Source organism: Arctopsyche grandis, chromosome 2 (genome assembly GCF_051622035.1).
Source record: "Arctopsyche grandis isolate Sample6627 chromosome 2, ASM5162203v2, whole genome shotgun sequence".
NCBI lineage: Eukaryota > Metazoa > Arthropoda > Insecta > Trichoptera > Hydropsychidae > Arctopsyche > Arctopsyche grandis.
Genome location: NC_135356.1, coordinates 12,414,027 through 12,440,719, shown reverse-complemented (window position 1 = coordinate 12,440,719; position 26,693 = coordinate 12,414,027). Strand labels below are relative to the sequence as shown.

Here is a 26,693-nt window from a genome sequence, read left to right as displayed (position 1 = left end):
TGTGTTTGTGTGTGTGTGATATTTAATATATAACTTCGTATGTATGTATGTAAGTTTTGGTTCGTATAATCCGTGACATTAAATTAAATAAAAAAAAACGCATGAATAATCAAATAAATTTAAATAAAATAAACTATTCAAATAAATTTAAAGAAAATAAACTATTCAATAAAAGTTTGGATAGCTAAAAAACTATTTATAAATTGTTGTTCAAAATAGGCAAAGAAATCTTTTTTAATAAATCGGAACAAATTCACGATAGATAGATACGTACATGTATTTTGTATTTTCATACACATGTATTTAAAAACATATTTTGAGTATGTATTGAGAAATATTTTTATATTATTAGACATTTTGATAATAACACTAACAATTTTCAAGTTTTAAGTATGCCGACATCTCGAGAAAGTATGTGTATATGCATACGATTTTCACTTAAAATACCAAAGTACATAATTCGATGCGTAGACTATACACGTCGTGTAATGAGGTAACATGTCATACGGTGAGATGCACTTGTAAGTGTAAAACTGTCGTGTGCACTTGAAGGGTCAACAGAGCACGGAAGACCATAAAAGAAAGACCAAGAAGAACAGAGGTGAAGACAGAAGCACTTAACTTCAAGCCGAAATAGAAGCTGAACTGTACCGTGTGTTTCTCTGTCAATGATAGGCCATTGAGCAACGGTGAGTCAAAACCAACATTACTGTGTGTATCCACGAAATTTGACTACTTGTCAAATTATAATGCCAATTGCATGTGTATTTAAGTCCATTTTATTATCCAATAGAAATCTTTCAAACATTCTGTATAAGAAAATTCATGTGAAGTATGTCGTGAAACATTTCTGATTTTAGACCTGCATAGGTTACGTGCATACTGATAAGATGCGACGCGATAAGTTTGCTTGCAATTATCTCAAGTTTCATCTGATTAAAGTTGGTTGTGTTGTTTATTCAATATATTTCTAAAATTTCAATAATGTCAGGCAAGGTACATATGTATAATAAAAAACTTTGTGTAATTTAATATTAAATTTTATTTATTATAATACTTAAACAGTACAATATCGACATAGAAATCTTATTCAATAGCTAAAATATGGAAAGTAGAAAGTTAAGTAACATAAATTATATATTGTATTATAATTATTCAATTTAAAATAGCTTATTTTATTTAAAATTCGATTTTGCTTATATAAATTACGTATATGATTTAACACTTAATTTTTAAACACACTTTGCTATTTATTGTATGTAGAAAAACTCGCAGAATTCCAATATTATTTATATCATATATACAATTATAACAAAAGTAATAATCAAAATAATAATACACACTTAAAAATCTTCGTGTATGTACGAGGAAAAAATCGTTGTGATTTCTAAATATAATATAATTTTTTGAGTAATATTACAAATAGTTCACTTAGCTGCCAGTTGTTGCCAGTTGTAAAAAAATTACAATTCATGGTTTCATTTAAATTTATCTTAAATAAATATGTCTTCACTTTCATCATTTCTTTCGAAAGAAATTTCAACATTATATTAAGTATATGTAAATATGTATGTATGTACAATTGATGCACCTACATATTAAGGACCGTAATTAAATTTAACATTATTTTTTGTTAAAATTTTTATCTGGCAGCATCGTATGGTTTTTTATATATAAATAATTGTATTGTATGAATTGCTATCCTGTCTCTAGTTTTTATCAACGATTACTGTACTTTTAATAGCTCGTTCTATCATTCGCGTACCTTAATCTATCTTTGGTTTTTTTACACCACTGAATCGATCTTTCGACGTTAGTGTATGCATTTTTTAATCTGAAATAGCTATAGTAGCTTTTATTTGGTTACATTTGTATTTATTTTTAACATTACTTTGATTAGCAGTCGAATAAATATAATAATGTTTATTAATATCGTTGCTATCTTCTATGTGGAACATCCCAGAACCAGCGGCAGTCTGTTCTTGGATTTTTATTTCACTATTTCTTATTGATTCGTCGCATATTTCACGTTTTGATAGAGAGATGGTGGTTGGTTGAGAGGCGATGGAGCCAGGGGTGGCAAATAGTGCTTACGGTCAGGGCTGACCATCGACTGACAAGGCACAGTCATCGTCAGTTGACTACGAATTCCAGAAGAAAAGGCTGAAAAATAACAAAAAAAAATTAGAAACACGCTAAAAGACAAGTCAAAACGCTCAACAATGCAATGCCAGAAATAACAGTAAACAAATTAACTGCAATAAATCCGCACAAAAATAATGATTTGCCAAAACCTTTTACAAAAATGCAAAACGCCAACTGCAAGAATATGTATATAAATTATGATTGTATGGGAAGATGAATCAACTAAGGAAATGCTCGAAATGTATCCAAAAAAGTGCTATGAAATGTTCCGTAATATGTCTAAAAAAAATCTTTTGTTGAACAAAAGTGGTGTTTTGCAATCAAATTTACATATAAAAAAATAAAACTGTGTTAAAAAAATATATATAAATATGTACATATAATAATTTTTTTTTTTTTGAATAAAATGTAGTTCATTATTAAACATTTTGAGTTCTTGAAAGGTAGCAAATAAAATCATTTGAATCAATTTTGTACATGTGTTGTAATAAAAAAAGCTTTATTAGTTGGAAGTTGTATGCAAATAAATCTTAATGTGTAAAATAAATAAAAGTGTGTAGTAACAGAAGAAAATGAACGGCGAAAGGCTGACCATGATATATATTATATATATACATATATACTGGTATATATTGAAATATTCAAAAAACAGATGATCGACACTGTTTTCCCAGCGAAATTTCTGTTGTATAATTTTCATCACCTTCTGCGAGGTATTTCTCAAATTCAAATTACTCATTTGAAGACTCATTGCCTACACATGCGTATGTATGTAGTTAAAATAAACAATACATGTATTTTAGATGTTGAAATTGAATAGAGCTGGTGGTTCTGAGGAACAACAGACCGAAATGTATCATCGAAAATTGATAAGCTTTCATCATACATAACGAGATCTCTCGATTTGCCGAAACGAAATCGAAACACTTAAAAAACAATGACAAACCATGTCATACTAATTTTACATGGAATAGTCAATCGCAAGAAACATATGCGTAGAAAATAGATATACATATATGGAATATTCGCAAATAGACAATAAGGGATCGAACAGAACACAATTCAGAAAGGGGAAAGGGATAGAAAGAATAAAAGCATATTATGAACTTGATCATCATTGGTTGGGTCAAATTGTCTACATACATATACATACATACGATGGTAAATAGTACCAATATATTATAAGAATGATAAGACAAAAGAAATCAAAGTCGTTTCTTATCAAAATGGGTAATAAAAACCGATTGGGGTATGCATATTAAAGAATGTGGTATATAAAAAGACTATTCCTTATCGAACTGAGAAAAAGCTATGTTACTATTTTTCCTCAATTACGAGAAATTGATTTTCAATGGGCAAAAGCACGTGTGAGTAATTCCGACTGGAATTGAATTTCACTAAAAATAAACTTCTATATTTAAGTACTTTATAATGAACGAAAATACAGTTTAACAACGACGAATCGTCTTCCTGTTCCATCTACGGCGAAAATGCGGTTAAAATATTCCGATTAGAATAATCTGCTATCAAGTTTACGTCATATGCGAAAAATGAAGCGGAGGTCACGTAGGCAGATTTACATATATTTATACACCCAGCGCAAAGCAAAGCTTATCACATTTTTGGCCCTGTTGGGTATTTAATTACCTAGCAATTTTTTTTTATACTTTAACAGTTGTTTTCAGCATACCTCAACGTATAGTTGCCAAAAAGATTCTGCGTGCGCGCATGAATACGTGAGGAAAAGCCTGTTCCTCTTGTTCCTGTTGTATCCTGCTTGCGCAAATTAAGTGAGTATGTACCGTTTACCATGCACCTTTTATTTTTGATCTTTCGACTTAAGATCTTTCGATTTTCGATCTTTGCCTTCCGATATTCGCGTTTTCTGTAATTTCACACTCTGTCTCGTCACGGAGACCGGTACATACATATGTAAATACATTGTGTAACTCATTTGATAAGTGAGTCCTCTGGAAAATTATAAAAACCACGCTTATATGCAACACGATAAACGCGAGATTAGATTATTTTCTCTAAATAATATATTGGCATTATCTATATATTTTTTATTTAATATATGGCACAATCATCATCATCATCATTTACAGTCGTACGTACACCAGTCACTGTTGGATGAAAGCCTCTTCATTCGTTTCTGTTTTGTGCTCTCATTCATCTCACCTTACACAATTTTGTAATGTCATTCACCCCATCTTCCTCGCGGCTTTTCTTTCACCCTTGTACATTCTCTCGGGTACCAATCTAACACTTCTCTGTTCACTTTTCGTCCATTCGTCTAGCCATGTAACACGCTCATTTCCAATACAACCTCTTCATTCTCTCTGTCGTCAATTGCCCTTGTAATACTTCTCATCCACGTATTCCGTTTCCTATCTCTCCTGGTTATGTTATATTCATACTTCTTTATTACGGCAGTGTATTTATCAAAAATATGTATTTATTTATATATAATTGTGGTTATATGCATATTAGAATTTATACTGTTTTCATCTCAATACGGCATATTTTATCTCACCAGTCACACTTGTAAAAATAATCGGTTAGTATGGTTTCACCAATTCTCGTTAAATGAACTCCACGTTTCTATGCATGAATATATGTAATTTGTCATCAATTTTAAATAAGATTAATAATTTTATGTTTATTACAGGTACTATATGCATGTGTACATTTGTATGTAATGATACCAAAACCGTTTAAATCGAAGTTTCTAGGATAATAGTTTTTATGAAAAATAATTAATTTGCATTTAATAAATATTGAATTCAAATTTGAGATAAGTCGTAACATAGTAGAGATATAGGAAAATGTTTCTGGAATGATTACTATGATAATCTTAGTACCTAGCCAAGTATAGAAACGGAGAGTTCATTTAACGATAATTGAGGACCCAAAAAGAATACATCTTCTTTTCTCAAGAAAAATACTACATACATAGGTACATATATCAGTTTTAATTTATACGTTGATATTTAAAAGGTGCCCTGAAGAATTTGTGAGTAACGCTTTCTTGGGAAAAAACATTGTACTGTAATTTCAACAATACTTTTAAAAAATATATGTAACTTATCGATGGCTTGGTGGATAGATATTGTTTTTTAATTTTTCAATTTTATCGAATTTTACGTTTGTAAATGCTGGAATAATTCAGGTTTTTCCTTTCAAGATAATTTATGTGCTATACATACATATGTATATAAATTACCTTGAAAGGAAAACCACTTAAATTATTCCAGCATCTACAAATTTAAAATTCAATATACAAATTCAGAAATGGGAAAACAATATCTGTGCAACAAGCCATCGATATGTACATATATTTAAATAAAATAACATATAAGGTTAACTTATGATTGGTTATTTAATCGCCTCAAAATTAAAAAAATTAAATATAGTTTAATAATATAAAAATGTTTTCAAATGAATCTTCGACCATTTTATTATTACAATAATGCGAAAATTTGTATAAAATCCTAATAATTTCATTCAAAGTATAAAAGCTCAAATTCTGTAGTTTTATACTAAACTTTACAATACATTTGTTTTAAAATGTGCTTTAAGTTACCAAATAACTTTTATAACATAAGGTAATCCATACAGTGAAACTTTTCCTTATAGTCATATGTTTTCCAGTGATTTATTTATTCCAGATTTGCTGATTGATCAACATGCTACATACAACATACTACATACATACAAAAAAATAAGTATGACCGCCAATCTAGTAGATCAATCATTTAAAACAGCTCCATATGATCGAGGACAAGACGTACATATTGCAATAATTCAATCATAATAAATAAAAATGTGTATGAATATACATACATACATATATCGCAAAAATGCAAAATAAACAACAGATATGCACCAAAAGAAAAAAACGCGCGATGTATGAAAATTAAAGCATATAATTTAAAATTACCGTAATCAACGATGACGATTTTTTGTCAATTTTTAATAACTGGCGATATAATGTATCAAGTCATTATGAGTCGTAGTCCTGTATTTCCCTGCAGAAAGTGACCTAGGCATAATGCATATCAATGAGTAACTTTCAAGCGACAAGAATGAGTCAAGATAATGATTATTAATTAGAATAATGATATTCATTTCATATAAAAAGTGGGTGGGTAAAAAAGACACGGTCTTTACAGAACGCATCCTAATTAAATACATATATATGTAAATGCAATTATAGGTACAAAGAAGTTGTCCTTTTTTATCGGGTAGAAGAAGGACTTCAATGACATCCTTGTTGAGGATCGAAAGTCTAAAATAAATCAAATAGTTTCGGCTGATTATATATGAATGTGAAATACTAACCATACTTACAGAAAAATATGAAGATAATTAGAGATAATAAGCTCGATTAAGTTTCCTCAAATAATAATTCAATTTTTATTTTAATGTTTCGCGCTTATTGATCAATTCATAATCCAATAATTTAATAGGTAAAATATTATAAATGTACCATCGCTATTATACATATTATTGATCAATTCACAATCCAAAAATTGAATAGGGAAAATATTATAAATGTATTATCGTTGCAGTATTCGAAAAACGATCAAAATTTTTCGTAGTATTTGATTATATGTAGATAAATTTTTAATAAAAAAAAATAATTTACCGAATTTTCAACATCAAGCAATTTTCTATTTATTGTTTTTCGACTTTCATTTTAAAATGGCATTGGAAAATATATCCTACAGACAAAAAATAGACTAAAACTATTAGCCAATATTTTAAGGTAAACAAACCTCGCATTTTTTCGGAAGAAATGAGAAACGAATTTCAATAAAATTTAACAAAAATTCTAACATGGAAATTTCGACAATTTTTTACATTTATATAAACTTTATACAATTTTATATCAAATCTTTATGAAAAGATATTTAATTAGATATATAAGGTATTTATCAGTAGTGGATCAAGTAAAATGGGGGTCTCAGGTGCATTTGAAATTTGAGGCCCCCACCTAAGTAAAAAAAATGTCATCATCGTTTTTTACCATGCTTTTAAGTACATATATGTTTTTTCATTAAGATTTTACAAAATCATGTTTTTTATTTATTTACTATATGTTTTTGAAACACTAATAGTTTTTGCAATAAAATAGGTATTAATTTTATTTATTCTTGGCTTACGAACGTATTGTGAACAATGATAAAAATTTGTAAGTTGTAAATTTTGGTAAATGCCCATTACGGGGCCCCCAGGATTCAGGGCCCCCAGCGCGCGCTTATTTTCATGTATGGTAAACCGCCGCTGGTATTCATGCTTAAAACAGCATCCCAATTCAAGATTTCCTTGTATAAATAATATTAGATTTAATAATTGCATATAACATCTGTTCGTTCTTACACAGTCTACGGACGCAAATGGGTATCGGAATTGTTCAGATTGTATTTTCGATCGGTTTCAGTGTGCATTGCGCGCTCCAAACAATTATGTTTTTCAGTAACAATGGTTGCAAATTGGCGCCAATTTATTGTGAATTCCACACAAAACAGCCGAACGAAAGCATAAATATGCGATGAACGCAACGGACAAACTGGCGCCAACCGACGATTTTAAAATAAGTGTGTCCGAAATCAAAGCAAACGAAACGCACTATAAATACGGTGAAACTCCTCAGTGCCGGAACTCCGATGGACTAAAAGCGATGCTTCGTATTTGAAAGTTCATACCTCTAAAACTAACAACGCAAACCTTAGTCATAGCTTGACCGTGCTCATCATTGAAGGCAAAAAACTTCTATACAACTTTCTAGAATCTGCCTATAAATATAAAGTTTCCGGAATTCTCAGCAGGTCTATTTGATATCAGTGCTGACAAGATTTGGATATTGATTCAAGTCTATGTCAGAATTCATCTATTAAAAATGAGTGAAAAAAGACAGAGAAGATTTTAAATAATAGATTAAGATATTGATTGAAAGTTGGATTCAAAATTCAAGCGGTCAAAATTAAAGGCACATATTATGTATATACATTATTATGCAGGAGCGAAAATGAGAATTTTCAATTCCCTAAGATGGACCTAGTGGTAAAGTTGAGTCGTAGTAAGGGAACGTTCAATATAAAAATCATCTATTTTAAACCATCTTCTGTGCTTCCAACCAATCGATTTATTTTGACTAGTCTATTTTCATACATATGTACATATGTATATATTTTTTAAATAGTTTAAACTTTTTATTATTTCAAAAAAATGAACGCTCAATAGTCACGTTTTTCAGTTTGATTGGGTCGATTATGATTATTTATACTGATTGACGAGAACTCAAAGTCACCGTTTTTACAGCAACTCTAAAACGTTTGTATGGCGGAAGCCGTCTTTTTAAAAATCTTTTTGATGTTAAGATCTTTATTTTAAAAATAAAAAATATCAAATATTTTTTGAATTTTATAAAATATAAGCAAGCATAAACGATATATTATATTGAATTTTTGAACTGAAATTGAAGTATTTGGTCTAAGCTCTATGTGAAATGTAAAAGATGATGAATTCATACAAATTTGCGAATCACAAGAAAGGCATGATTCCAAAATTGTATATGTTAAGATAAGATAAAAAAAAAAAATTATAAATTTAAAAAATAAAAAAAAAAGATACAGAAAATTTAAGTCATGTTTGGGACTATACTTTTTTTTAATTAATATTTATAATAAAAAATAACATCAATCTCAAAATCTCGAAGATCAGCATTTATTTTATCAACATTCCATATGATTGAAATGATTTTTTTAAACAAGGCTATGCTATGTTTCACTTCGTTAATGATTCAAGCAAAATTCCCACATTCTGTCGATTGGCTTCCAAACTTTGCCATTTTGCGCGGTATGGTCACCGATAGAAATTTAAACCGATTCTGATAGGTCGATGGTGAAAAATAAACGTAATAAACACTTTTTAGATTGCGAAATTTTTGGAGATCTTTACGTTTAGTGGTTAGTGGTAGCCTTATATGTTTGACTTTCCGCCACCCACTCGTATTGTCAGATTTTAATTGCTTAAACGCTTATGACTTCATCTTTTTCAAACTATATATTATAAAATTTGCATTATACGTTCTCATTATCCCTCATATATATTTTTGCCTCACAAATAGGCTATTTTTGATTACAATTAAAAATAAATATATGTACTATTATAGTACAGCTCACTGACGAGTTGAATTCGTCCATTAAAAGTCACTGACATTTCGCGTTTTTTTTTATTCATCACCTATTGTGACTTTTTACGGCTTCGTTTCATGTCACGACGCGATCGCCATTTTTTGCGCCATTTTAGCGACGCTTTGCAATTTTTTTCGTCGCCATTTTGTTTACAATGTGGCGGTTTGTTCGCACGCGGGGGAGTTCTAACGCGTTGATTTGCCCGGCAATTAAACGCGCCAGGCGCGTGTGAAATTAAGCTCTTGAAAGCTTTCGAAACACGATACGGAGTTTTCACTGTTGAATTTTTTTACATCCGACATACACCATTCCATACAATGTCATCTGTTGAAATGCTAATAATCAACTTTCTTGTAAAATCAACCAAAAAGTTTTTTAAATTATATATATATATATATATATATATATATATATATATATATATATATATATATATATATATATATATTAAAATTCTGTTGTATTGCATTGACTATTCGTATTGATAAACATTGAATACTTAACAAACATAATCTGACTTTGAGAAAATCTAATATATAATTTAGAAAGAGACTTTGTATGTAATTATTGTTGATTCATAAAAAAACAAATGAATATTCAAATAAATTTAAATAAAATAAAACTATTCAAATAAATTTAATAAAATGTTTGCTATTAGATTGGACATGTTTAAGCGGTTTTTATTACAAATACCGAGCGAAGCCGGGTAAATACACTAGTTTAATATAACGTACTCCTTATTTTGTACCACGATTTAGTTATCAGCACTCAAAATCCTATAGTGACGTTTGAAAACACAAATCAAAATTCACATGAAAATATGTATGTATGTATTTACATATGTACAATTAGAGATAAAATGTGTTATGATCCACGAAAATGAGAAGTACAAGAATGAAAACCTTTCTGTGAAAAGTGGTAAAGGTGACATCGCTTTTCCATCGCTAACAAATTGAACAATCTACCTGTCGTAGAGATTGTTATCTATGTAACTATATTTGCATCGTATCGCTTTTACAACATTTTTGAAAATAATATTGCGGGATTTCATACATTTTCATATTAACGCAATACCTATAAGTCGCAAGGTAATACCTATAATTGTGGCACTTTTCATACAATGATAGCAAACACTGCATGGCGTGCTAATTGGGCAATTGTTTACCAGTAGATTTTCTCGATGATTAGTACGTCTATAGCTGCTGGCAAGATCTGGATGGTTATCAAATCCAGATCGATCGTCTTCTGTCAGGGATGTTCATTTTATTACAAACCTCTTCTTACTTTCTCTTACGATTGTTAAAAATAATACCCTCGAAGGAGCTGAAGAATTAAAAACAGGAAATAATGATTTTTACGGACGGACGGACCGATGTTGTTGTAAATTCAGAAATTCCGGTGTAAACCAGTATTTATAAACATTGACACGTATTACACGACCCATGTTCAATGCATTTTTTCAATGCTACCTGGTAAAGCTAAGCGGGTAGTATTCTTGTTTATTTTTTACATAAACAACAAAAAACAACACCTATCAGGCTCGTAGACTTGTTGGCAAAACGCCGAACGGCGTTGGTCAGCATTCGAGAAGCTAAATGTAAGTGCAAGCCTACATATATACAAAATGGGTATAAACCTCCTCGACAGAAACGACAGATCTCATCTAAAATATTTAGCACGAACATATTGACATTTTTATTGAATTATTTTATCACAATACTCAGTACTAAAGGGCGGATAGGAAGCGTGCTTTTTCCAGAAATTAGAGCGTTTTGGGTCTATTTACAAAGCTAGAGTGCAAAAAAAAAGGTTCTTCATAAAATTGGACAAAGCACAGCGAACAATTAACCATGAACGGCACGCTTCCGGTCCGATCTCTACTTAGTACTTATTTATTTATTTTATTAAAATATATATTGCATTTATAGAGGAGAAAAATAAATCGAACAAGAGTAAACAGCCACTTCCAGTTGAGGTATGCTTACCAAATTTTATCCATAACTTGCTATTACGCTTAAACTTCTAGATATAAAGGTTTCTGAGAAAAACATAAAAAGCCTCGATTCTCTAGAGTAAAACTACTACTTCCGGTTCAGATAAAAATATTTAAAAAATATAAGGTTATAGATATTATTATTTCTATTACATGTAAAAAAAATTTAATCCGATTCAGTTAGCGGTTTGGGAGATAATTGAATTCAAAAACAAAAAAAAGAGGACACCAATAAGGAGACCATTTCCGGTCAACTTAAAAATTTGAAAAAAATTTTCGTCATGTCTATAAGAATTTCAGTACCCGATACCAAGTTTTGGTTCGATAGGACTAACGGTGTTCAAAAAATCCCCAAAATACACAGACACACACACACATTTTTTCTAGATCATGAAAACGTGATCAGTAATCGATTCTGAGTTCGAATCAGTCAAAATCTCGAGTTCGAATTTTCGCATGATCACAAAATTTCATCTATTGCTACTACGTACATACATAGATAAAGTAAAAATAGGCAAATGGGATAATTCTGGAAAAATTAAATACATTTAAAAAGAACCCACTTTCTGAACACTGATATACACACACACATACAATTGACCGTAATAAAAATAAATGATTCATTTTTTTAATGTTTTGAAATTCCTGCTCACCGGTTTGTCACTATGATAAATTGCCCAATGAAATGCACGACAGATCCAGTCCCTTCAACTGGAAAATTTCAAAGTAAAGAAAATTCTGTCCACATACAATAAGCTTGTCTTTTAAATACAAATGTACTTAAAGCGCCGTTTTTCTTCAATAAAGAAATAATATACAATGACCTGAAAGTAATTATTCTGGGTAGAGTGCGTCAATGGCAGGCATGAATATCGTGACGTCACGGGAGACAGTCTTGTGTACGTTTAATTGGTGTTGTGGTGGATGCGATTAGAATTAAAAATAAATTGGCCGCGTAACTGGGTGTTGAGGCCAACGGCAAGCGAGTAACGCGATCCCACCACAGCGGACCACACACGGCGACTGGAAATATGTACATATGTATACATATTATTATATATTTTAATATGTATATATATATATATATATATATATATATATATATATATATATATATATATATATATATATATATATATGTATGTGCAGTTTTTGGATCACTTCCGCCACCCTCGCACAGCACTGTCTCATCACGGGACAGACTAGAAGTATTAGGAGGACCTTTCAATTACACTCACGTGGGTGTCTGTCAATGTTGAAATGCTTTCATGTTCTATGATTCTCTTTAGAAAAATGCGCAAGCTCGGCTGTACATGTATGTATGTATGTATAAGTATGCACGTACAAAATATGCAAATTTGTTTAAGTTAACACTTGCACTCCGGGGGACGCGAAATACGTGTCTTCCGTTGCATTCGTAGCCTGCGGGGGACGTAAAATTCGCACCGTAAGATTTACCCGCGCGAAATAATGTTTGTAAATACGTTTGTAAAAATGCTTGGGTATAATTCCCTTGAACTTCGGAGAAACTTCTCGTTAATTCGTTTCGTTCTCCAGCTATTGCGTGGTAATACGTCATGCCCGTTGTTGCTGGAACAGTATGTCCCTAATAATTATGTGCGTGGTAGACATCATCATTTGATGGTTGTACCTGCTGCTCGCACAGTTCTTTTTCGAATGGCTCCTATTCCAAGAGCTATTCGACTTCTCAATGAAATAGTTGCTGCCGTCCCTGAATGTGATATTTTCCATCTTGGGGAGCGTAGATTATCGGATGTTATTTTAACATATTTATCTGGTAACCTGCGCTCATCATTACTAGTCACCGGACCCAGAAGGTGCCGCGTATTGTTCAAAGGTTGTAAATGCATTGTTAAAGGTTTGCCGAACCTTTTTTACAAAGGATTTACAACAATGGAACAATGGATAGCACTGTGACTATCCTACCTCTAATCATTACTTTCTTAATTTGAATGTGATGAATGAGTGGAATCTTAATCTACTCGATTTTATTTTTTATTCATATTTTGTTGATTTATTTTACTTTTTCTTTCTCCTTTGTACATTTTATGTACTATTTTATTTGTATTATTATTTTCCTTTTGTTACTTTTTATTATTTTTTTATTCTGCTTTCTAATTTTTCTGTTTTTTTTACTTGTATTATCTTTGTTAAATGTAGGCCATTGTGGCGCATTAGGTTCTTCCTGTAATGCCACAATGGTCCAAAACTATAATAAATAATAAATAAATAAATAATAAATAGTCTAATGCAGATCAGCCGGAAACGAACCGGGGCTCTGGCAAAATAATATCAAAATAACACTATCTAAATTTGAAAATATTTGAATAATTGAATGTAAATAGTATCGTATTAAAATAAGTGATAGTGAAAGGTTTAATCAACAGATTGAATAAATCTTTATTGCATCGTAATTGTTAATTCGCATAAATAATCTCAACATGTTTGCAAGAAGAACTGCAGAATGTAGTAATGCCGTGCAATCAACTTTCTAGGTTGAATTGAGTGAAGAGACAGCAATATTGAGGTGCACTGCAATTATCTGTTTAGTTTTGCTCGATGAATTGGGAAAATTTATATATGACGAAGCTGCTATAACAGCTTCTGCAGTGGCAGGGGTTGTCATACATTGTTTTCAATTCATATTCTGTGTATAAGCATTATGTATGATGTTGGTATTTGGTTCTTATGTACTAAAGTTTGATCTAAGGTGTTACTTTGGGCAACCTTTGGTGACACCAATGTATGTATGTATGGTTGGGGTTAATATATGAGCCGCTATATTTACGCCACTTACAAATATAACGGCTCATATAATGGATTTGTAAATATATTTAAACTTTTTGGTAATACTGTATGTTTCTGTTTTTAATAAATAAATAATCACTTTTAATTTGAAATTTTTAAAAGAAAGTATTTTTTTATAAAAAAGCTTTTGAAAATAACAAACATTTCACTGTAAGTGTAGATTCTTTATTTGCTATGATTTTCTCCATAACCGGGGCCCTTCAAATAACTATGAGAAATTTATTCTTTTCCACCCTTTCGTCAGCCCGGCTATTTATGATTTTCTCCATAATCGGGGCCCTTCAAATAACCCTGAGAAATTTCTTCTTTTCCACCCTTTCGTGAGCCCTGCTATTTATGATTTTTTCCAGAATTGGGACCCTTTAAATGGTATGGGCCCCGAGAACTTTCTCCTCCTATATGTGTGTATGTTTGCATTCTATACAAATACACAGTTATCACTAAGAACCACCAAATCCGATATATACAAACATACATATGTAGGTATAAGAAATTTTAGTTAAATATTTTCAGCTTTCGCTGATATTAAAAAATGTGCCATTAGGATATCGAAATTTGCTGAATCTTTCAAATAATTGACAAATTTAATTTAGGTAAGTTAAGTATTTAATTTATATATTTATATACAGTGGTGTCACCTCAATTTGGGAACAACGGTTTTCCAATATTTTTTTTAATTTATATATACATTTTTTTTTTCGTTCTACGTACTATTACACGAAAGTTCATTAAATTTTCAAGTTTTATATCATTTTTGGCACAAATTATATGAATTTTTTGATTTAATAACGGGTTTCTGGAAAATTCTGATTTTTAACAACGGGATTCCGAAAACCCGTGGAAACCATTAGGGTGACACCACTGAATTATATATTAATATATGGCTTACATGGTTTCAAAAATAAAGAAAATCTAGTCGCCGGAAACAGTTTTCGCAACTTATTTTTATAGTAGTGCTAAAACTATTACACAGGAAAAGCCAGGCACTCTAACTCGGAAAGTAATCATATAATAATAAATAAACTCATAGTAATTTTCACACATAGCTCGTTCTGAATGCGTATACATATTTAGACAAAATAGTAAACAAAACCCGACGCCTGCAATTATGTAGTTTTAAACGATCGTTTGTCATTTAGCTCTTACATATAATACTATTGAGTGGTAACGATGGAAAATTCAAAAAGAGATCATCCTAAAACGTATAGCCCAAAATGATTTATTTTCACCAATTTGTTTGTTATAGCTGTTTTTAAACAACTGATGCTCAAAATACTTCAAAGATCTCTCCACAATGAGTAGCTCAGTTGAATGTGTCTTTATACAGTTTTAAGTAATTTATCTCATCTTCATTATTCATTACACTGAAAATACACCGTAATATGTACATATGTATATAAGTATGATCATAAATTATTAGTAAATACATTAAATGATTAAGTTTTACGATCGCGAAAAAATTTGATTTCTAGATTTCGACTGATTTGAACTCGGAATCGACCACCGATCTTCCTGCAGCATATGGGCTATGTATAGTATTGATCTCATTTCTTTCTACTGTTTTATTCAGTCTTGAGCTCTTCATAAGAAAAACTCAGTACCTATATATAATTTTTAAATCAACAACCATGTAAACAAAAAAAATAACAAATTTAATAAACCGGTAATTGAGACTTTTTCCACACTATTGAACGTAAAAAGCTGAAAATTTACATTTATAGTTTTTACTTACTATTTGATGAAGTTTTTGTTAGAATCTGTAGACTAGAAGTAGTGATTTTGTTTAAAATATTTCGTTATTTTATTGTGACCTTTTAAATTATTTATATCTTCTTGATAGTCAATGCTTACAATCTCTATAACGATATTAATTATCATATATAATATATATTCGATATCCGGAAGTGAAATTTTAGTCCCACTAAAAAATCCAAAATGAGTATTGTATCCCCACATTGCCACTCAAACATGTATCAATAAATTTGCAAAGAACAAACTTGTCTTCGAAACAATGTTCATGAAGTATGATATATGGAGGCGGTGAGATGTAATTGAAGTTTTGAATGTGAAATCATGAAGTGAAAAAAAATTAGGATCAAATGCTTACACATACACACATATGTCGACACATTTCATATATGTAGGTATATTTCACAATAAAAATTTGTCCCGCCCTATTTTACAAATACGTGACAAAGAAACGAAATATTGGTATTAATTGAAAGCTTCATTTTTTGCATCATAATTAAAAAAAGTGATCATATCAACTAATAAGAGAAAATATTTTCACCGAATCGTTAGTAAATATTCGGTGTTACAAACTGATTTGAATAGGTTCAAAATCCACATCTAATGATACGTTACAAATGTAGCTGCATCTCTACATAAAAAAAAATAACGCGTACTTCCACTTATGACAGCTAAAAAAAATGGATGCCACCGACAAGATAAACTTGAAAACATTACCAAAACTCCCGAATCAACAGAAACACTTGAACCTGTCTTGAAGTGAACACGGATGTTGTCCCGAAATTACGGGTCATTCGTTACATCAATATATCACTTTTCATGATTGCATTCCATATGGAATGATTACATTCCATATTTTGAGTGCCGTGACTCCCGACGACAGCCGGTTAAGATTTATCATCGATTGACTGCAAAGAGCGCACAGAGATGTGTATGAACCTCTATAATGACTATTCGTATGTTTATGTTTGCTTCCTACATGTGGTGTGAAAAGGTAACCCTTTGTTGCTTCGAAAGTAGGCCAGTATTTATACCGTTCTACAACACTTGAACTATTTCAGTAATAAACAATGCCCGAGATATTTGTACGTTCATTTTAAACCTCTTCATCGAAATCAATACGAATGGATTGTAGTCTATTTTTGACGGAAGCAATAACTTCGGCAAAATACAGCTACTGCAAAATTGAATGACAAAAAGATTAGTAACGGACATACTGGCCACACTGTGATGGATAGCGAGTGACCAGGGCTTATATGTTATTTTATTTCTCCAAATATACTTAATACAGAATCTTATTTTACATACACCTCATCAAAACCTCTATGATTCGAATCATATAATTACGAAATAAAAAAGTTGATCAATATCAACAGAAATAATTATTTTCGCGGGAAGCCCTTTGTACACATGCCTCACAGATGCGAGAGAGAGGAGGACTTCAGTACGCACCACGCTCAAGAGTCAGTGTGAGAATGATATCCGCCTTAGAATAGACCTAATAGATACGTATCTCATTATTTCTTTCAGAAAATTAATCATGTATTACTAGTTTTTATTTATTACTAGTTGTTTAACCCGGCTTCGCTCAGTATTTGTAATATAAACAGCTTAAACATGGCGAATCTAATATTAAATATTCATTTGATTTTTTATTAAATTTATTTGAATCGAAAAAAATATAATATTCAACCAATTAATTGTCGCCATAGAAACTTTGTATTGTTTACGAAATTACCAACCCAAGATACTTATAAACATACATATATATATATTTGCATACAAAGTCTATATCGAATTTATATATTTATTTAATATACTTGGAGGAGGCGGCAAAGCTGATAGGCCCAAGGGGTTTGAACAAACATATTTTACAAATTATACATATGTATATGCAATAGACAAAAGTTTATTCTTAAAAATATTAATATTATCAGAAGTTACTAAATCATTAGGAAGACTATTCCAAACTGAAACCACTCTGTTAGAAAATAATGAATCTCTGATCAATTTATTAGATTTATATTTTTGGAGTCTAAGCGAGTGACCTCTGAGGTGAGTGTTTATGTTGAATGAAATAAGATTAGACATATGACAATTTATGATAATGATTATTAAGAATTTTATAGACTTCGATTAAGTCACCTCTAATTCTTCTCGTCTCCAATGTAGTGAGATTCATTCTTTTCAATCTTTCATTATAAGAAAGTGATTTGAGTTCAGAAGGAATCTTTGTAATTCTCCTTTGAACCCTTTCAATACATGTAATATCCTTTTTAAAATGATGATTCCATATGTTAAAAGCGTATTATAGTCTAGGTCTGATGAAAGTTTTATATATTTTTGATAAAATAGTTAAATTTAGAAATTTATATTAGATATATGTTATTCCAAATGGCATTTTAGGTCAGTCATATTCGAATACAATTCAACTAGTATATTATATCTCTACAATCTCTGCAAATATACTTTCAACAATGTGCGCTAGTTGTAATATAACAGCCGAGTTTTGTCAGCTTAGATGTTTATACAAAAGCTTTAGAATTCAATAATGCGTAAATATTTGCTAGGTATTATAACGAATAAAGATAATTAAGGAATGTGTTCAAAATAAAAATGTGACTTTCCAACTCAATTTACTAGCCGAGTGACGTTTTCACGAAAACCTAGCCACTACATCTAACCTGGTACCAACTTATAGTTGAACTCTATTTTCAGTTGTAATATATTTTGATCAGTTGGAATTTAATTCGCCATATGAATCAACTTATGTGAATTAGACTGAATATATTTACAAGTAGTCAAAAAATATTACAACTGAAAATACACTTCAAACATAACAGTAGTTGGTACCAGGTTAGATGGAATATATTCCAACTATATACATAGTCAAAATATATTATAACTGGAAGATAGATGCTACATATGTACATACATACATATATCAGGTTTTAATGCATCTCTAATAAGATAAGGTTGGTTAAATACAGAGTGCAAACGATCAACAGTATTTGAATGTTTCACCACCATGGGGGGTGTCGACGGACGGGAAGAAATATACCAGAAGACAACGAAACGAGTGTTTTGAACTTGAAGTGACACGAGATGATGCAAAGGCTCTCGAGTGCAAGTCATCGTAAATAAGTCAATATGCTAGTCAGTTAGTAGAACACACGTGGCCCTCGGTACCTCCACTTCAGCGATTTCTTTTCGCGATTGCGCAGTGTGTTAATTTTCAATATACATATTTTCGGTAGACCCCCATTTCGTACGTTTTTTCTCGGGGTAGGATATTCTTCTGTCCCTTGCGTAACCGGATACGAGGTCTAACACCAATAAAGGCATAAATGCAACGAAAACTGACACTGCGTCAGTTACGGCTCTGCATTTGAACGCGCATACATACATATTGTTAAGTCATTAAAATAAAACAAACAAACAAATAATGCACACAAATGCTAAGATTGTGTTATGAAAGACTTGAAACCTCAAAAAAATCGAACGATTTCAATAGCATGCATCTCCAAAACCATGTGTGTTCACCATGAGCAAAAAATCTTTTGCTTTGAAGCATTGTATGTACTTCCCAAACTAATAAAGCTTTTATGATTCAATAAATGTTAAAAATTTCGCTCTAGATTCATACTATGAGACAAAAAAAAACTAAACCCCTTTGGAAAAACATAAATATGAATTAAGGCATGTGTTTCAACTTTCAATTTAAACTAAATTTATAATTTGTTCTAAATTGTTATAAACGTATAAAATATTATATGTATGTATAATTTGAAAGAACTTTTTGATTTTTATTTCAAAAGTGCCACTTTGCCTGAAGAAAAAGATGTGTTTTGCCAGTGATGACGTATGGATGTGAAACTTGGACATTGAACACAAAGTTGCCACATAAAGTTCAATGCTCTCAAAGAAGCATGGAACCCTGAATGCTTGGCATAGCGAGGAAAGAGAGGAAATTAAATACGTGGGTGAGAAGTATGACGAGGCTAGTGAACATAGTGGACAGTGAAAAGATTGAAATGGCAATGGGTGGACCACGCGGCTAGAATAATGGAAAGGTGGGCAAAAGAAGTGCTAGAATTTTACCCTAGAGAATACAAAAGGGTAAAAGACAGACCGCAAGGAATATGGGTAGACGAAATTAGGAAAATGTGTGAGGTTAGATGGATGAGAGTTGCGCATCGCAGAGACGAGTAGAAAGGTGTTGGAAAGGCCTTCATCCAGCAGTGGATGGTGAACGGCTGTAAATGATGATTCAGTTTAACCATATTGTTTACAAGACTTTCTGTTTAATACACATGTACGTATGTACTTAAATTGAAAATTATTATTGTTATTTCACGAATCTGAATATGTAAGTAATAATTGTAATTTTCCGCCCTTATTAAATAGCTGAATAATTTGATCAAAAAATACTTCCAATACGCAAAAGTGACTCAATCTAATAATTATTTTCGATAAAAAAATAATAGTATCAGTATGTAGATTCACATTATATTTATCTTGATGTAAAAGTTTCAAGTGTTTTAATCACGTAATTTGAACTGATACAAGATATTGTTTGCCCATATTGTTCAATTGTTCAAATATCGTCGAGACTAATCAAGTGGCTTTTTTTTTTTTATTTGGCAAACAGATTCGAGTAGGTACGATTAAAAGCAACACATGTATTCATAGTCAGAAGCCGTTGCACATTTAAGAAAAACATTGAATGAAACGGAGAGAGTTCATATTTTATGATATGAAATGACATCATCCGACGACTTGTTTGCTAATTCTGGGCCGTTTTATTACTCTACGGCAGACTTTTTGCCGAATTATTTTATGGGATGAGTGTAAATCGACAAACCGTAAAGCTTTAAAAAATATCGCTCGAATAAATAAAATTATCGAAAACAAAAAAAATTGTATGCACTATACAAATTTTAATCGCTAAACAAATTTATAGTTTTATACATTCAGTTCAGTATATATTATTTTTTGCGATTTTTTTTTCCGACAGCACGAAAGTCACGACCCCACTTAAAATGTGAAGACAGGTAATTCTGCATTCACCCTGTAGGTATAAGGCGTATTCGTAGGGGCTGTCGGTCTGTAAATAATGGATTCGGCTCCGCATTAAGGCGCCATTATCAAAGGCGCGTCTCGGCCCGTCTAAACATCAGATCATTCCGAGCTGATCAAAGCCAGAAAATAGAACGTATTAGAAGGTGATAATGGAATTCTTAGTTATGATATATACAAGCGAGCGAGTATAGGAAGTGAACGAGCGCCGGCGTTCCGACTTTCCAAAACGTCGAAAAAAAATATGAAAAAACTTTGGCATTTGAAATCAATCTACATATGTATGTATGTACATTCCAGTGCAAAAAGTATCATCTTAATGATTAATTTCAGATATAATACCATTTTTTATTACATGAATACTTACAAATTGTTTACTTGATTGCCATATCAAATAATCGACATTCAGTACTTGCATTATGAAATTGTATTTTTCCAATATGTACCTATTATGTAATAATAATGAAATTATGTTCATGAAAACTTTTAAGCTAAAAAGTCTTAATGCATGCTGTTTTTTATTTCAGACGATAGCAAAATATGAAAACCCCATAATTTGAACGTTAAGTTTTTTTTTAGCACATTGACTGATAATATGCTATATTTTATTTATTTATTTATTTTAAACAGACCATTGTGGCATAACAGGAATTCCTAAAGCGCCACAATGGTCAAAAAATATAACACAAAAAAGAAAAAAAAACAAAATAACAATTAAACATAAACATAAATACATCCATACATACATTAAAAATAGCATTTATAATAACAGATAAAGTAAAAATATCAAATAAAATATAGCATAAGGAATGCCTTGCACCTACAGCCAGTTTCAATAAATATGTAAGAAACAACTACAAATACAAAACATCCCTGTAAGGCCCAAATGGAAGAGAGTTAATCAAAATTTCACTCATAAATCACAATCAATCATGAAAACAATGATGAGCGCAGACTACCAGATAAATGGGTTAGAGTAATTTCCGACAATTTACGCTCACTAAGGTGGAAAATATCACATTCAGTCTCGGCAGCAACGATTTCATTAAGAAGTCGGATAGCTCTTGGAATAGGAGCCATTCGAAAAAGGACTGTGCGGGCAGGAGGTACAGCCAGCAAATGATGATGTCTACCACGCACATAGTGAATAGGGACATAAAGCCCCAACTGCTCCAGCAACAACGGGCATGACGTATTACCACGTAAGAGCAGGAGAACGAAACGAATTAATGAGAAGTTTCTCCGAAGTTCAAGGGAATTATACCCAAGCATGCCCAAAAGGAAAGGAGTGGGGTAGAGATATGGGTAATACCCATATTCTTTCCTATATAGGAAACGAAGAAATGCTTTTTGCACTTTCTCAATCATCAGAGAGTAATTTGCTTCATGCGGATTCCACACAATCGCATTATACTCTAGCTTACTTCTCACAAGCGAATTGAAAAGCAAGCGAGAAGACAAAGGATTGGAGAATAATCTTGCATATCTCAAAACAAATCCAAGTCGACGAAAGGAAACGTCAGCGACTTTTTTGATATGGTTGTGAAAGGTGAGCTGAGGATCAAAAGTGATACCCAAATCGACAATAGATTCCACACGCTTCAACAAGACGGATCTAATGGAATATCCGTGACAATAGAGTGAATGTGCACGTCCATAGCTCATAATTGCACATTTGTTTAAATATAATATTGTTTGTTTTATATTATAATAATATGTCCTTTTTTATTGTAAAATGTCAATGAACATTACAATGAACATTCGTCATCAAATTTAGTTTGATTAAAATAATAGCGGATTGAAAAAAAATTATGGATATCATTTAATTTTTACATATTTTTTATTTTCGTTATTAATAAGGCAACTTTTTTTTATATTTTTTAGAAAGAATAGACTCTTTTCCATACTAATTTGCAAAATAATCAATCCCAAATTTATATACATTAAAAGATATCGAAAATGATCACTAAACCAATAAAATAAGTTAATCAATTAACTTTTCTAAAATTTTAACCCCATACAAATTTGTCTATGTAATCGAGTACCAAAACATTTCGTGTGGTTGATGTTTAAAAAGTTACTATCAATATTTTAGACATTTAGAATCAATAGAGTGGGAAAAAATTTGACTATATATTATACATATATATACATACAAAGGTCCCGAAATTAAAAATATGTAAACTTACTACAAATATATTTTACAAATGGAATAAAAATTCTTCATAAATTTAATGAGTAATGGACTTATTTGATTGAAATAATTTTTGATGGAAACCACTACTTGCTAGAATTACTATTTATCTATTCTGTAAGATCTAATTTTTACCCATGAAAAAAATGCGACTCGGGTGGTCTAAACGTATCGCTTTTCTTTGTTAATTTCTCGCTAAAATGGTTTTTAAAAATATTGCAAATTCATTTTAATCAATGAAGGGTCGAATGTCGATGCATTTATACTTGATGTTTTATGATTGAAAACATTTATTATGATTGCATATTTTATTAACTTTCTTTCTAACATTTTTTTTATTATTTGACCATTCATATGTTATATGAACATACATAATTTCATTGAAATAATTCAATATTTCAATTAATTTAAAATAAATTCCAATATCGATAACTACATATGTACTTCTCACGGAGAGCAGTAGTTTTGTATGAAAAATGCATGAATTCATTTATCCGGACAAGTCAAACTGTCAAATCGTCCAATCTTAAGACAATGTTTTCTGAGATGAATACAATGAAATTGACGTTTGAATGACGCGTCATTCTACTATTCTGACAATAGAGCATATGTATGTATGTGCATACACTTCTACTACTAATTTTTGCATCAGAAATTGTGCCAATAATTCAATAGTCGTTCTTATTATAGAGTAAATATTTTGATGAAATGCTTTGGCATAGACGTGTCGTATTACTAAAACATCTCTTCTCAATTAGTCTTACTTTGTAAATATTTAAGTTGCCAATCGGAAGTTTTTGCAAAAGTGCGATCAACAAAATTAAACATTATGTCTGTATGTATGTTTTATGAAAAACAAACAGTAAAATGTAAAATATCGAAAATGTTGAAATAGTCCGAAATAAAAATATCATTTTTAACCGCAAGCTAATTGGAAAATATTAGAACCATTCAAAATCACTCGTTATTAGCTATGATAATCTAACAGATCAATTTTATGTGAACATTAATACCGATTTCAATATTATTTCATGTCATAATCCACTTATCCACTTGAGGTAACGTTACATATAATATGTTATTGAAAAGGCTCTTAACGGCCCAAATAAGCACAAGACAAAATATAAATATTTGTTTAGGTTAAACAAATAAAAGTTTTGATATTGTAATCAACACATCGAACGGAGGCAAAATATTTATTTTGCGATAATCGGCGAGTGAATACGAATAAATAAAATTTGCCAAACAATTCAGGTGTACGAATTAAAAACAATAACTTGAAATATCATTTTCTTTTTGAAGCAATATGTACGTTTTCTTGTCGCTCGGAAATATGTATCATTGATTAATATTAAAAATAATTCATTTATCGTCTATAATAAGTGTTAATTATCATACCTGTGTAAATTGTGGTTAAGTAATTCAATAAAATATTCGCGGTGAACTTTTAAACTGTTTTGTACATAACCAATAAAATGATCAAGCTAGTTTTCAAATAACAAAAATAGAACAATAATATATAATTTTTATATAAAATGTGATAATGAACAACTTTTTAAAATAGTAGATTTAAAATTATATTCATAAATTAAACGATGCAATAAAAAAGAGAGAAAATTGAGAGGAATATGATATTTATAATATTAAATTTTAGGTTATATGTAATTAGTACATATGTATTTTTAAAATATTGTATGGCTGAATCACGCATCATTTTTAATTGTTCAAACTTTTATGAAAATTGTTCCATTCTGTACAAATTTGCTGTGTTATATGTTCTCAAATGATTTTAACCTTTTCGTATTTTGTGGAATCAATTATAAGAAAATTAGATATATTAATTAAATTTTCAAACGAAACTAAACAATTTGTATTTTTGACAATTTAAACGTTCACCACCGTTCATCCGTTATATAAAATCACATTTTTTACCTTGATCGTTGGCCATGTTGTAGTGGTAGTTGATGTAGTTGTCCACGTGGGGCGGTGTGGCATCTCTGGAGGGCTGTTCGCCGATGGGGCTCAAAGAGGGCTTCATGCACGGCTGAGCCGAGGACCACTCCCTTTCCCCGCCGCAAGACCCGTACAACCCCATCGGAGAGCCTCCACCCCCATACTCGTACACGGGCTGCAGATAGGGCATCATCTGAGACTGAGGGGGTCCATACGAACAGGCGGAATAGTCCTGACCCTGCGGCGCCAAAGGCTGATGATCGTACAAAGACGTGGGCGGCTGCACGCTCCCGAGCACTCCAGAAGCTCCAGAAGACCCCCCGCCGAAGTAGTTTCCCTGAGGTCCAAACTGGGGCTTCAAAGCTTGGCACTTGCGTCTGAAGCCGCGCGGTCTGCGCCTGAAAGAACCCTCCTCGAACATGAGCTCCGAAGCCGGGTCGACGGTCCAGTAGTGGCCCTTTCCGGGTCGTCCCAACCCTTTCGGGAGTTTGATGAAGCAATCGTTCAGGGACAGATTGTGCCGGACCGAGTTCTTCCACCCCTGGTACGAGCCCCTGAAGAAGGCGAAGCGCTGCTGCAGGAAGGAGTAGATCTCGCTTAGGGTGAGCCGCTTCGTGGGCGAGTGCTGTATGGCCATGACTATGAGGGCTATGTAGGAGTATGGAGGCTTCTCCTGCCGCCTGGCTCCACTCACCTTCTTCACCAGGTCGTTTAGGGGTGCAGCCGAGGGGCAGCCTCCGGCCTTCTTGGCCAGCTCGGCGAGTGGCGCCTCGTCGAATGCGCTCTCTCCACCGCCGCTCTTCATCATATCGCGTCGGGTTTTATAATGTAATTGTTATGGAGCCGACGCGGCGGTAAACATTTACATTGAGCTCGCCGCTCTCACTTCAAATAATTAATACGCGTCGGCGCGGCGCGTAAACATATACAAACATGTGTGGCGAAGCGCGCTCGGCTTATAAGCCAGAGTACTTCTCCTTCACCAAGCTCTACCATGAGCCGCACCTCTAGAGAGTGGGGTGGGACGCCAACGCGCTCCTCGACCAATCACAACGCTCCGTAGGCGTGCTCAAGCTTCACTCCTCCCACGACGCATCTTCATTATCTGTCTGTGCTTTCGTCGACGAAACTTTGGCTAAACGGACTACTAGTCACATGTAAAGCCCGGACCCAGAGGGTGCCGCGTATTGTTCAAATGTTGTAAATGCATTTACAACAATGGAACAATGAGCGGCACCTTGGTTATCCTACCTCTAGTCATATGTATGTGAACCAGTCACAGGACAACCGGTCGCTCTATATCGGTCACACGTGATCACCCCTCACACTAAAGCTGGTCACGAGAAAAATGGTCACACCCGAAAATTGGTCACGAAAAACTGGTCACAGCCAAAAATTCGACCAATTTTAATTTTTGGGTGTGACCAGTTTTAGTGTGACCGGTTCACATTTGACTAGTAATCACCGAACCAAACTTTGTGCACTCTCGCCGTGAACTTATCATCAATGAGTAACACACGCTCATGTTAATTTACCTCATACATATGTA

At 32.1% G+C, this 26,693-nt stretch overlaps 1 protein-coding gene across 1 annotated transcript; it reads right to left on the bottom strand.

Moving 5' to 3' along the window:
* Positions 1 to 1,831: 1,831 nt before the first annotated feature.
* On the bottom strand, positions 1,832 to 26,102 carry LOC143922953 (forkhead box protein F1-B-like). Its single transcript, XM_077446384.1, has 2 exons — positions 25,124 to 26,102; positions 1,832 to 2,163 (listed from the first exon to the last, which is right to left on the bottom strand). The coding sequence occupies exons 1-2, from the start codon at positions 25,950 to 25,952 to the stop codon at positions 2,006 to 2,008; spliced, it is 987 nt and encodes a 328-aa protein (XP_077302510.1). The 5' UTR covers positions 25,953 to 26,102; the 3' UTR covers positions 1,832 to 2,005.
* Between the last annotated feature and the right edge of the window lie 591 nt (positions 26,103 to 26,693).

What these genes read in the sequence shown, in the direction of transcription:
- LOC143922953 (XM_077446384.1), bottom strand. Translation starts at nt 25,952, where the DNA reads ATGATGAAGAGCGGCGGTGGAGAGAGCGCATTCGACGAGGCGCCACTC. An exon ending in CAACATGGCCAACGATCAAG is followed by an intron (nt 2,164 to 25,123) that starts GTAAAAAATGTG and finishes GTTATTTTTCAG; the next exon opens with CCTTTTCTTCTGGAATTCGT.